We start from the raw sequence: 13,978 nt of genomic DNA on the forward strand, positions 1-13,978 counted from the left end.
GAACGGCAGCCATTTTGTCTGCAGGGGAGCCGGCGCCATTGCATCAGGAGGACAGTGCAGACTTCGGGAGTTCGCCTTCCCCACCGGTCTTGCTCCCGGCCCACCTCCCGGATGAGGATCTCTCTCCGTGTGACCCTCCCTCAGGACCCCCCACGTCTATGACACCCCCCCCCCGGGGATTGCCCCGGAGCCATTTTCAGCGGAATTCATTCTCCTTATGCATAATGCATATTTGGCTCGGCAGAGCCAGCCCCAGGATCCAACGTCCGTTCCTCCTCCCGCTAAGGTGCCCAGGTTGGTGGATCCTTTACTTGTGTCACCCCCAGCTGTACCTCAAATTCCTACAGGGGTTGTCACAGGGCCTGTCACTGTCCAGAGGCCAGGAGGCTTCCAGAGACCAGTTGCCGCTCAAGGGCCCTCCCGAGTTCGGGTGGTGTCCCCGCCGGTCATCCAGACCGCAGATCTGGCTCCAGATCCGTCGGGACTCAGATCTGGATGATCCGGGGGCCCAGGCACAAATGGAGGGAGATGACCCCCGCATCTTACGCCTTTTTCAGCGGGGCGAGCTTGATCCCATCATCCCACATGTAGTGGACAAATTAGACATTGATCCTGCTGCGGAGCCCACAGGTCCACCAAGTGAGAGTAAGCGGGGAGACCCCATTCTTGCAGGTCTTCAGCCTCCAGCCAAGACCTTTCCTTCTCATCCAACGATACTGGAATTGCTTTCCCGGGAATGGGATACTCCGGAGGCATCGCTCCGGGCCGGCAGGGCCATGAACAACCTTTATCCGCTCCCAGAAGATTTTCTGGAGCTCCTCAAGCTACTGAAGGTTGATGCCTCCATGACTGCAGTCACAAAGAGAACCACCATTCCAATCACCGGATGGGCAGCCTTACGAGGCGTTCAGGATAGAAAGCTGGAAGTCTATCTGAAGAGGATTTTCGAAGTCTGGGCGTTCGGGCGGCGGTCTGCAGCTCCTTCATGCAAAGGGCAGGGCTCCGATGAGTTCAACAGCTCCTGGGAGCCCAAGATCTACCTCCAGAGGAAGCTTAGCAGGCAGAACGCCTAGATGCCGTCATTGTATATGGGGCGGATGCTCTGTATGATCTCCTGCGGGTGCTAGCTCACTCCATGGTCTCGGCGGTCTCGGCAAGGCACCTCCTCTGGCTCCGTAACTGGTCAGCGTATGCTTCCTCGAAAGCACAGCTTGGTTCTTTACCCTTCAAAGGTAAATTACTCTTTGGTGATGAACTGGATCAGATGATTAAGTCTCTCGGGGTGAATAAGGTACACAAGCTGCCAGAGGATAAGCCTAGACAGCCCAGATCATTTGGCGCTATGCGAAGCCGCTTCCGGGATCAGCGTCGCTTCCGGCAGTCCAGACCAGTCACCCAGAGACCACCCTCCTCTCGGTCCCAAGCCTGGTCTCATTCCTTTCGGGGCAGACATCCAGCCCGGGAAGCACTCTTCTAAGGAGGAGCGTCCAAGCCTAACCAATGAAGTCTTGCCGGTCCACTCCCCCATCCTCAAGATAGGAGGGCGCCTATCTCTCTTCTACAAGGAGTGGACCAAAATCACGTCAGACCAATGGGTCCTGGATATTCTAAAAGAAGGCTACGCCTTAGAATTTGCAAGACCCCTAAGAGACAGATTTCTCTTCTCTCTCTGTGGGCCTCAGAAGAAGCAGGCGATCGTCCGCCAGACATTGGATCGACTCCTCGGCTTAGGAGCCATACTGCCGGTCCCGTCGACGAAACACGGATTAGGCCAATATTATTCCATCTACTTTGTGGTTCCCAAGAAGGAAGGCTCATTCCGTCCCATACTGGACCTCAAGATGGTCAACAGGGCCCTCAAGATCTCTCATTTCCAGATGGAAATGCTACGCTCGGTCATTGCGGCCGTGCATTGGGGGGAGTTTCTAACCTCCCTAGACCTGACGGAGGCCTACCTTCACATCCCAGTTCTGTGGGATCATAAAAGATTTCTTCGCTTCAAGATCCTCGGCCAGCACTTTCAATTCCAGGCACTGCCATTCGGGCTGGCGACTGCACCCCACACCTTTAACCACGGTAATGGTGGTTGTGGCGGCAGCGCTCCGGAGGGATGGGGTTCTAGTCCATCCATACATGGACGACTGGCTCATCCAAGCAAAATCTGAGTCCCAGTGTCAACAATCTGTCGCCAAGGTCCTGCACCTCCTACACTCTCTAGAATGGGTCGTCAATTTTGCCAAGAGCTGTCTCGTGCCTTCGCAGGAGCTCGACTTCCTGGGAGCGCACTTCAACACCAAGGTGGGCAAGGTTTTTCTCCGACAGGACCGAGCGCATACTCTCCCGGACCAGCTACAGCGGTTTCGTTGCCTCTCGCCCCCGACAGCTTGGGATTATCTGCAGCTCCTAGGTACTATGGCTTCCACTATCTATCTGGTCCCATGGGCATTTGCGCATATGCGTCCTTTGCAGAGGGCATTGCTTTCCCGCTGGAAGTCTGTGTCCCAGGATTTTCAGGCACCCCTGCCGCTACCGGAGGTGGCCAATCACAGCCTCTCCTGGTGGCTCCAGCTGGACCATCTGTTACAGGGGATGGAGTTGGAAATGCCTCAATGGATCATATTAACCTCGGATGCCAGCCTCTCCGGTTGGGGGGCAGTTTGCGGCAGGTCCTCCATACAGGGACAATGGACAACAGCGCAAGTGGCGTGGCCCATCAATTGCCTGGAGACCAGGGCGATTTGACTGGCCCTGAGGCAGTTCCTCCCTCTCATTCAGGGCAGGGCCATAAGAGTGCTCTCCGCCAACGCGACCACAGTGGCTTACATAGTCAGGGAGGCACAAGGAGTCACCAAGTCTCGCTGGAGGCAGACAGTCTGATGTCCTGGGCGGAACGCCACCTCTCCCGTCTGGCAGCTTCATACATAGCCGGGCTGGACAACGTCCAGGCGGATTTCCTGAGCCGTCAACGCATAGATCCAGGGGAGTGGGAACTCTCCGAGGAGGCAGTAGAGCTCGTTTTCAGCAGGTGGGGGTCCCTCACCTGGACCTCATGGCCACTCACCAGAACACGAAGGCTCCGTGCTTCTTCAGCTGCAGACGGGAGCATGGCACGGAAGGCGTGGATGGTCTGGCTCTGCCGTGGCCTCCCATGCTCTTACTCTGTGTTTCCACCGTGGCCCATGATCGGGAAGGTACTGCGAAGAATAGAGTCTCATCGGAGAGCTGTGATTCTGATAGCTCCAGAGTGGCCTTGACAGCCATGGTTTGCAGACCTGGTCAGTCTCGCAGTGGAGGGGCCCATTCGGCTCGGACATCTGTCAAATCTCCTCCACCAGGGTCCCGTATTTTTCGACCAGGCAGATCGCTTCTGTCTTGCGGCCTGGCTTTTGAAAGGTGCCGCCTGAGGAGACGGGGCTACCTGGAAGATGTTATTTCTTCATTGCTTCGGGCGAGAAAGACTTCCACTCCAGTTGCCTATGTCTGGGTCTGGAAAGTATTTGAGGCTTGGTGTGAAACTGTGCCGGTTCCTCCTCGTCAAGCGTCGGTGCCACAGCTTCTCTCCTTTCTCCAGCAGGGACTGCAGAAAGGATTGGCTTACAATTCCCTGAGAGTTCAAGTGGCTGCCCTTGGTGCATTGATTCCTCGCCGAGAAGGGGCCCTTTTATCGTCCCACCCGGACATAGTCCGTTTTCTGAAGGGTGTGAAACACGTCAAGCCACCGGTGCATGTAGTAGCGCCTTCGTGGGACTTAAATCTGGTCCTTTGGATCCTCTCGGGACCACCTTTCTAACCCTTGAAGAGGGCTTCTCTGAAGGCTCTCACGCTCAAAACGATATTTTTAGTGGCCATTTCCTCTGCCAGGAGAATTTCGGAGCTCCAAGCCTTGTCCTGCCGGGAGCCTTATCTTCGTTTCACTGACTCAGGGATTTCGCTGACCACTGTGCCGGCTTTTCTACCTAAGGTGGTGTCGCCTTTTCATTTGAATCAGTCGGTGGAGCTGCCATCCTTCTCGGACGAGGATTCCAGGGAGCTCCGATGCCTCGATGTCAAACGGGTCCTCATTCGGTATTTGGAAATGACGAATGATTTCCGCCTCTCGGACCATCTGTTTGTCTTATGGCATGGCTCTCAGAGGGGAGACAAGGCGACGAAAACCACCATCGCCCAGTGGTTGAAAGAATATCTCTTCAGCCTACATCGGTGCAGGCAAGTTACCCCCAGACGGTATTAGAGCTCATTCGCTGCAGGCTCAAGCAGCGTCTTGGGCGGAAAGTCGTTCGGTGTCTCCACAGGAAATATGTCGTGCGGCAACTTGGAAGTCTTTGCACACTTTTTATTACCGGCTAAACCTCCAGGTGCCGGTCTTTGGCTCTTTTGGTGCTCAAGTAATTCGAGCCGAGCTTTCAGGGACCCACCCTGTCTAAGGGAAGCTTTGGTACATCCCATGGTCTGAACTGATCCGGATATGTACAGGGAAAAGAATATTATTCCTTACCTGCTAATTTTCGTTCCTGTAGTACCACGGATCAGTCCAGACGCCCACCCAGAAGTTAGTGTTGGGTTGAAGAAAGGCTCGATTACTCAGCTCAAGTTTTTTAGTACTATTCGGCTGTTTGCTGTTCGTTCTTTTTGAAAGTTGATGTTCTGGATGTTTAGTTATTTGTTCCAAGGTACAGTTATCCTATTTGCATATCTTGCTCCATCCACTCCATTCTTTCTGGCTTTGATATTCTTTATACTGAGGGGATGCAGAGACTGCACCTGCTTATAGGTGGGTGTCCTGTCAGTTTTTGCTCTGACTCCATCTGCTGGAAGGGGGACATAACCCATGGTCTGGACTGATCTGTGGTACTACAGGAATGAAAATTAGCAGGTAAGGAATAATTTTCTTTTATTTTTTTGAGGAATAAAGCCCAACATCTTTCTCCCTGGGGTCCATTTTTTACAACTTTGAGTTGTTTTTCTGTGTTGTCTTTCTTCATTAAAATAAATGAAAATAAAATAGAGGTTATCTTCAACACAAACTAGTTTTTTGTTCATTGGTGAATGTTGTCTCTGCTGTTCAGAAACTGAAGGCAGCTGTGGGACTGCTGCTAAGCAAGAAATTCCACAGTTGAATGATAGTGGCTTTATAATTTTTCCAGAAAGCTCTGTAGGAGTGACTTGATTGGCACTCACAGGTGGTCACATGCCCATGTGTGTGACTGGTCTACTGTCCTCATAGAACATCTGTTCCAGATGAGCAATTTGGCTTTCTGAGCATAAGAGTAATCGAACACTGGAACAAGTCACTTGGTTGGTGGTGGACTTGCCATCACTTGAGGTTTTTAAGACTAGGTTAGGGACACATTTCTTTGGGCTGATTTAAGTACTGTAGATCCTGCTTTGAGGCAGGAACTGGGGTAGGTATCTCTAGGTTCCTTCCAGACCTCTTTTATTCCAGTACTGAGACCCCTGAAAGATTAAGAGACTAAGAGTAACAGTCATTGCTAGGCCTTTCCTTGTGGAGCTAATTTTCTGTATTCTTCCTGCAGTGGACCCCGTTGATGTGGAAAGTACACGCATGGACTCCAATTTCGGACTGGCGGGTATGGCAGGTTCCCCTAAGAAACGGATCCGAATGGAATGTAAATGTGGTACCCAAACCTGCCGCAAGTACCTCTTCTAGCAGAGGTTCCATGGTATCCATTTGGTCTCCTCCATCTGCTTTCCAGCAAAGAAGGACTAATATTGGGGTGGGAGAGGTATTTTCAGAGATGGCAACCAGTAATACTTATAAATAGAAATTGCAGAGTTGGATACCTTCTGGTAAACTGGCATGTTTTGGAGGCACAAGTAGCAGCAGCATCCCTGAGCCTATTAACAGCATTGGCAGAAGATATTCCCTTTTACATCCATGATTTCTTTCAATTCTTTATTGCACCATATTTGAAGTTGACTCCTCTTCCAAATGTGAGACTTCTTCGTCTGCCATCTGTTTGTTTCATAGGGCACATAGAATTGACATTTTAAAATGTTTTAATGATTTAAAATTATTTTAGGTTTGTGTTATTGATTTTGGGACCTTCTAGTGTCCTGACTCATTGATTTGACATTTTGTGACTGAGAAGAGAAGGGGTGCCTTGGAACCACTCCTGTCTCCTCACTATGGTACCAGGGTGTAGTAGGTTTTTTAAATTGGGAAAGGAACTGAACAATTGAAGGAGGGTTCTTATTTAAGCAAATCACTCCAGGAATAGTGCTGAGATACTTGGGGAGTTTCTGACACTGCAGCTGAGAATCAAAGTACATTATGTTTCTTTGTATTTTTAGCATTTTATTTTCATTTTTAAAATAGTTTTAAATATTCACAAATCTTTCCTACTTGAATTAGTGAGGGAGGTTTTCACAGAGCTCTCAAAGGGGTATACTACCATTGTTGGTGAGGCACCAGTTTTCCCACTGTGGACTGATCAGTATCATAGCATGGGGCAGGTCCCACTCTACCTGAAACAGGACAGAAGCTGAATTCTTTGAATTGCTGCCTCATGGGAGTGGCTATCTTGACAAATGGAACCATGAATAAGTAAACAAAACTACCATGTCAGTGAAGATGTGAGTGGTAACCGTCATGCCAAAGTTAATTACTCCTGCTTTGCTGTGCAAGGTGTCACTCATAGCGCTGTCTACTGTAATCCCTTAATCAGGGAGATAGTCACTTAATAGGTAACCCACTGTTTGCCATTCTGAATGCTAGAAATGGTGAGGGTGGGGGTAGGGGTGTCCATTCTAATCCAGAGGAACTTTCTTCTCCCTTGCTATGTATATATATATATATATTAATGAAATGCATGTATTACCTCATTCTCTGTATATAAAATTGTTTTTTTAATTTTATTTGTTTGTTGACTTAGTGTGGTAAAACACACATATGTGACTTACCTTCCTTGCCGCCCGTGCCCCCCACTGAACAGGAAAAGACTAATGATGCTTTCTTCCCATGAAGAGAATAGGATCTTCCCTTCTTCTGACTCCAGCTTTCAATTTATTTCCACAGTTGGTTATTTTTTTATCTTGTAAAAGAGAATGAGCTTCTCTTGTCCTTCTCTCTGATGATTTGAATTTAACTGTCCAAAGGGGAGTTTAACAAAAGGCAGTCGGTGTAAAGAGGTTGGTTGTTAACTGGCTGAGATGGAGTATACACCATCTATTTCTTCTTTCTGTCTTCCGGCTAAATGAGACTCTGGTACATGTTAAAGGTTTTCATTCTATGCCTTGGTTGTCCTTTCTCACTGCTCAAAACAATCAGATAGTATCTGTCTACAAACACATACATGCCTTGTCACAGCTCTTTCTAATTGTAAATAGTTACGATGTAAACAACGCAGAGGACACTCAGGTGGAGATCAAATGTTTTATAAAATTATTTTTTGGGGGGAGAGAGTGAAATAAAGCACTTTCTCATAATCTGGTTCTATTTATTTATTTATTTTTTAATCTAGTGAGGTTACAACCCAGGGTTGAGAGTATGGAGCTGTGAAAACTGTAAGGCTCAGATTCCAAGTCTACTTTAACCAAACCTACTCCATGTATGTCCTGTCCCATCCCGTCCTGTCGTTATCCTCCCTACTGAACACCTTATTTATATTAACATTTTTCATGTTCTACCTATATTGAGACAGATAGTCTTAGGTTGATCAAAAAAGAAAAGCAGAATTCATAAAAACATAATTGTTCACACAATACAACAACAATAAATAACTTCTGGATAACAATAAAATAAATATAAAATGCAAGCTACTGGGTAATTGCCAGGTTCTTGTGGCCTGGTTTTGGCCTCTGTTGGAGACAGGATGCTGGGCTTGATGGACCCTTGGTCTGACCCAGCATGGCAATTTCTTATGTTCTTAATCTAAATCAAGAAATCAACAGCACTAAAATAATTAAGAAGTGGTCGAGAATGCCTACTGAATATTGCTCAGGATACTTCTGAGCTCATTTTTCTTCAGTGATTGAGATTTTGGAAATAGGGTCTCTATGACCAATCTGTCCCTTTTTATATTTTAATGTGATACTATGGTTGGCAGATGTTTGAACTAGAATAGTCCAAAACAGGAGATATTGTCCTTACGATGAACAGATGGAAATGGAACAAATTTGAAGCAAAGGACCTCTTTCTGATAAATAGCTAGGGATTGCTGTAGTTTGTTTTCTGTTCCCCATCAGAAGATGGATTATTCCAATTACAGGCAAAGAAACACTTTTTGGGAGGGGGACCCAGCACATTCCTCCTGGTTCAGCTCAATTGGAATTGGCCTCTATTGAGTTACAGAACCATAAGCCTTCAGTTGCAACTATCTGGGATTCTCAGTCGATAAGAAGAATTGTTAGCCATCTGAGGAAGTATTGCGAGAAGAAGATTTGGCTGGCAGCTGAAAAAGATTGGTGAGTATTGCTTGCTGGGTAATATTGGGGGCAATATTTAGCTGCTCGATGGCTAATTAGCTGGATAAACTTGCCTGGCTAACAAGCAAGGAATGTTCAGCGGTGTGTCATGCTGCTGAATATACCTAGCTATCTTAAAGTTAGCTAGACGTGTTGATCCAGCTAACATTAAGACAAGTTAGCAGCAAAACCAGAGTTGGCCGCATAAGTTAACTGGCTAAGTCCGAATAACTTAACTGGCTAGAATTTAGCCGGATAAGTCTATAAATATGCCATTTCCTAGCATGTAGCAGATGGACTCAGGACCAATGGGTATAGTGTGCCCCTGATAGCAGTTGGAGACGGAGTCAGTTTTGCCATTTAGATGGATAACTTTTCGGTGGTCTGTTTAAATGGCTTTTGAATATCGACCTCATTGGACTTAAAAGATTGGGGGGAGGAGAATTGTGGGGTAAACTAACTTCAAGTATGTGTGTCCTTGATTAAAAACCAGGAAAGGTAAGTAATTTCTTCAACAAAGGTAAGGGGGGGTTCTAGGTAGGGCTGGGGGGCGGGTTAGGGAGGGGAAGGTAAGGGGTGGCGGAAGGAAAGTTCCCTCCGAGGCCGCTCCAATTTCGGAGCGGCCTCGGAGGGAATGGAGGGAGGCTGCGCGGCTCGGCGCGTGCAAGTTCCACAATTGTGCACCCCCTTGCGTGCGCCGACCCTGGATTTTATAACATGCGCGCAGCTACACGCTCATGTTATAAAATTGGGCGTAGATTTGTTCGCGCCGCGTTGCGTGAACAAATCTGCGCCCACGCGCAGGTTTTAAAATTTGCCCCTAGATGCGTTCAAGGACTGCCTTTCACACAAGACTGTTCTCGTACAAACAGACAACACAGTTGCAATGTGGTACTTGAACAAGCAGAGCAGCACAGGCTCTTATCTCTTCTTCCAAGAAGCCACGCAGATCTGGGCCTGGACCCTTGCACAATCCTTGCACACTCCATGTATCTCCGGACCACTTATCTGGCAGGCATACAGAACGTAATAGCAGATCGCCTCAGCCGACAGTTCCATCCCCAAGAGTGGTCTCTGGATCCTGTGGTAATGGCCAGAATCTTCCAACGCTGGGGTCAACCATCAATAGACCTCTTTGCATCTGAACTGAATCACAAAGTGGACAGATTCTGCTCCCTGCACAGGCAACAAAACAAGTTAACCATGACTGCCTTTGCTCACCCCTGGAACACAGGCCTCCTAAACGCGTATCCCCCGAAACTGCTGATAGCCAAAACTCTAGTCAAGCTACAACAGGACAAAGGGTCAATGATACTCATAGCCCGTATTGGCCTCAACAAGTATGGTTTCCCATACTTCTTGACCTCTCGATCAGAGAACCCATTCACCTGGGCACAGTGCCCACTCTCATAACTCAGAACCAAGGCATGTTACGCCATCCAAACCTTCAGACCCTATCCCTCACAGCCTGGATGTTGAAAGCTTGATCCTGCAACCGCTCAATCTTTCAACTGATGTCTCTCAAGTGCTTGTAGCCTCACGAAAGCCTTCCACAAGGAAATCTTATCGTTGTAAGTGGAATAGGTTTACCATATGGTGCATGCAAAAAGGTATCGACCCCTTTTCCTGCCCCACTTCATCTGTATTAGACTCTCTAGCACCTTTCAGACTCTGGTCTCCAGACTTCCTCGGTGAGGGTACACCTGAGTGTCATCTCAGTGTACCACAAGGGAGTAGGGGATGCCCTGGTTACAGCGCAACCCACTGTGAGTCGGTTTATGAGGGGCCTGCTACAACCTAAGCCCCCTCTACGGCCACAAGTCACCGAATGGGACCTAAACGTAGTAATTGCAAGACTCATGCGCTCCCCGTTTGAGGTTTTGCACTCCTGCGATGTTAAATTTCTTACATGGAAAGTCTTCTTCCTAGTACCCATTACATCTGCTATAAGGGTTAGTACATTACAAGCACTTGTCAGATACTCACCCTATACAAGGTTCCTACATGACCGAGTGGTACTTCGTACTCACCCTAAATTCCTTCCCAAGGTGGTTACTGAATTCCACTTAAATCAGTCTATAGTCTTGCCCATCTTTTTCCCAAGGCCCCACTCTCACCAGGCGAGAGGGTTTAACACACCTTAGACTGTAAACGTGCACTTGCATTTTACCTAGGCCGCACTGCAGTCCATAGGAAATCCACCCAACTCTTTGTTTCCTTCAATAAAAACAAACCAGGAGTTGCAGTGAGCAAACAAACTCTCTCCAATTGGCTAGCAGACTGTATTGAATTCTGCTATAACAAAGCAGGCCTTCCTCTCCAGAGACAAGCGAAGGCGCACTCAGTAAGAGCCATGGCAACCTCAGTAGCACACTATCGTTCAGTACCGATTGCTGAGATTTGTAAAGCTGCAACATGGAGCTCTCTTCACACATTTGCAGCACATTACTACCTGGACAAGGGAGGACGCCAAGACTCTGCCTTTGGCCAATCCGTCTTGAAGAACTTATTTCCAGTATAATCCCAACTCCCGTACACATCCAATCTACTGTGGTTTTCAGGCTGCCTCATTTTTCCCAACAGCAGGCCAGTTGTTGTGCCTGTTGCACAAGTTGTACGCTGTTGGTCCAAACAAATATGAGCCTGTAACTTGCTAATCACCCATATGTGAGGACTACCATCCTGCTTGTCCTGGGAGAAAGCAGAGTTGCTTACCTGTAACAGGTTTTCTCCCAGGACAGCAGGATGTAGTCCTCACGAAACCCACCCGCCACCCCGTGGAGTTGGGTTCGAAATGTTTTATTTTATTTTTTTGCTCATGCCTTTTGCTACAAACGAGACTGAAGGGAGACCCCTGTGGCTACAGGGATTATGGCATGCTGGGCATGCTCAGTGTGCCAGTCAAAAGTTCTAGAAACTGACAGAAAAGTTTTCCGTGATAGGGCTCTGTCCAGTGACGGTAACCCACATGTGAGGACTACATCCTACTGTCCTGGGAGAACACCTGTTACAGGTAAGCAACTCTGCTTTCAGAGACCTCAATGGAGAGAGTATGCACCATGGAGTTAACCAATCAGATAAGTCACAACATTGGTTTGAACAATACATTGTATAATTTATTGACTTTTAAGTGCAAAAGAAAAAAAAAAGACGTGGGATAATCTGAGATCGATGATTATATATAAGGCTGAAGGTCTTTGAGGTGTTTCTTTACAGTCTACTGATGAAGCCTAGTATGATGGTCTATTATTATATGCATTGAAAATTGTGTTTTAGGTGGTGTATTGAAGGAGCTTCTGAGGTGACAGCCTTCACTCCCTTCTTCGGTGGAGCAATTCCAGGACCACGGGAGCTTCCAACTAGGATTTGGAGTAAAATCTTTTTCTTTCTTGCCCTATTCCCCCTTCCCTCTCTTCTGCTTACACCCCTTCATGTTCTTTGCCCTGGAATCCCCCTATTAAAAAAAAAACAAAAAACGGAGTTGGAGCTCAGCTGGGACAGTGAGCTCTGCAGCCAAGGGCAGTGTGGCCGTGGGGGAGCTGCTATGGAGGGAGTGTGCTGCATAGGTACCTGAGAGTACTAGTGAATGCCCGTGGGGCTATTTGGCAGCATGCTAGCTTCTGCAAACATGGGAGGATGCCTGCATACAGCAGCAGTGACATTTAAAAAAAAAAAAGAAGGGGGGGGGGGAAATAATGTTCAGAGCAATGGAATGTGCACCACATCGGCGAGTGGACCTGAGCAGCAGCTTCTTTTCCCCCACGGACTTGTCATGGTGACAGACTGTCTGTGCTGTTTTTTTGCCAGAGAAAGGAGAGGCGGCCACACAGTGTTGCCCTGGACTCTGAATTGTGGCAGAAGGCAGTCACGGTGTGTTAAAGTGGAGTTTTTGGCTGCGGCACCTGATAAACAATTCTGTTCAGGCACTTGGAGATACGCCAGGATGCAAATCCCATGGCAGGTTTAGCCACGGTTCTGTTCCTGCTGGCAATCCCAGGGCAGGAACAGCAGCCTTTTTTGTTTGGCAGACAGCTGAACAAAGGAAATGTCTCTTTCCCTCCCTCCTGCCCACCCCCATGTGTTCATAGGAGTGGTTCGGTGTTGTCTCCTGAGTATGGATGATTGCTGTTCCCCTTTTTGGGTAGACATCCCCTGCATGGCCTTAGATTTCTCTTTTCAGAGTTGGTATGCTTTTTCAAGTTTTGGATTGAAACTGCTTTTTAAAAAAAAAATATTATTTGGGGTAGATTTTAAAAGCCCTACGTGCGCCAAATCAGGAAGAAACACGCGTCTCATGGGCCGGGGCGCGGCACGGCACATGTATTTTAAAAAGCGTCCATGGACATGCATTTCTCCCAGGACAAGCAGGATGGTAGTCCTCACAGATGGGTGACATCATCAGATGGAGCCCTATCACAGAACACCTGTCAAAGTTTCTAGAACTTTGACTGGCACACTGAGCATGCCCAGCATGCCACTAACCTTGTAGCCACAAGGGGTCCCCCTTCAGTCTCTTTTTTTTTCCCGCGCAGCAGGTGCCTCGCGGTTACTGGAGCTCTGTGAATTTTTTTCTCACATTTTCCTTCACAGAAATTTTTTAAGTTTACCTTCAACTCCTTCCCCGTCCCGGGGTCCCCCATCGCACACCGACTACTCAGACGCTTGGTAAGTCCGTTCCGCATTTTTCTGTGGTCATTCCCGGTGATCCTTCGGTGACCAACCGCATGCCGCTCTTTTTTCAAACATGGCGACTGGTTTTCGAAAGTGCCTCGAGTGCCCGCAGACGATGTCCATAATGGACCCGCACGACGTTTGTGTCCTGTGCCTTGGGCCTTCCCATGATATCCGATGTCCAGGTTGTGCCCAGATAACCCCCAAAGGCCAGTGCGCCTGACTGGAGAAGATTTATTTATTTATTTATTTTATTTAAGTTTTTTTATATACCAACATTCAAGACAATAGTCCCATCATGCTGGTTCACATGAAACAGGAGTGCAAAATAACCTTAAACTTGAACAATAGTGCGGAAAAAGCAGTTACATGTAACAAGGAAAAATAGAACTTGGAGTGAGAAGGAAAAAGGAAAAGGAAAACCAGCTAATTACATATAATTACATTGTAAGAGGTAGCTAATAGTGATATTGATGGTGATGTGTGTTGATTGTTAGGAGTTAAATAATATTGGAGTTAGGAAAAGCCTGCATGAACAGCCAGGTCTTGAGTCTTTTCTTGAAGGTTGAGAGGCTGGGTTCCATTTTAAGATCTGGGGGGATGGAGTTCCATAAGGTAGGACCTGCTGTGGAGAAGGCCCTATTTCTTAGCGTAATGTGTCTGGTAGTTTTGGCTGGGGGTACTTGAAGTGATCCTTTGTAAGCATCTCTTGTCGGTCTTGTTGAAGTGTGTAATCGGAGGGGGAAATGAAGGTCAATTGGGGCTAGTTGATGGATGTTTTTGTATATGGTGAGAATGGCCTTGTAGATTATTCTGAAGTGGATGGGTAGCCAGTGGAGGCCCATTAGGATAGGGGTTATATGGTCTCTTCTCCTGGTGTTAG

At 47.7% G+C, this 13,978-nt stretch overlaps 1 protein-coding gene across 1 annotated transcript in view; it reads left to right on the forward strand.

Moving 5' to 3' along the window:
- The window catches only part of SUV39H1 (suppressor of variegation 3-9 homolog 1), a 133,504-nt gene extending 126,628 nt beyond the window's left edge, over window positions 1-6,876 (forward strand). Inside the window, exon 6 of the mRNA XM_029610978.1 lies at window positions 5,535-6,876. Within this exon, the coding sequence (XP_029466838.1) occupies window positions 5,535-5,668 (134 nt within the window). The 3' untranslated portion in view covers window positions 5,669-6,876. The remainder of the gene's footprint in view (window positions 1-5,534) is intronic.
- Window positions 6,877-13,978: the final 7,102 nt, after the last annotated feature.

This window comes from Rhinatrema bivittatum, chromosome 1 (genome assembly GCF_901001135.1).
Source record: "Rhinatrema bivittatum chromosome 1, aRhiBiv1.1, whole genome shotgun sequence".
Classification (NCBI taxonomy): Eukaryota; Metazoa; Chordata; class Amphibia; order Gymnophiona; family Rhinatrematidae; genus Rhinatrema; species Rhinatrema bivittatum.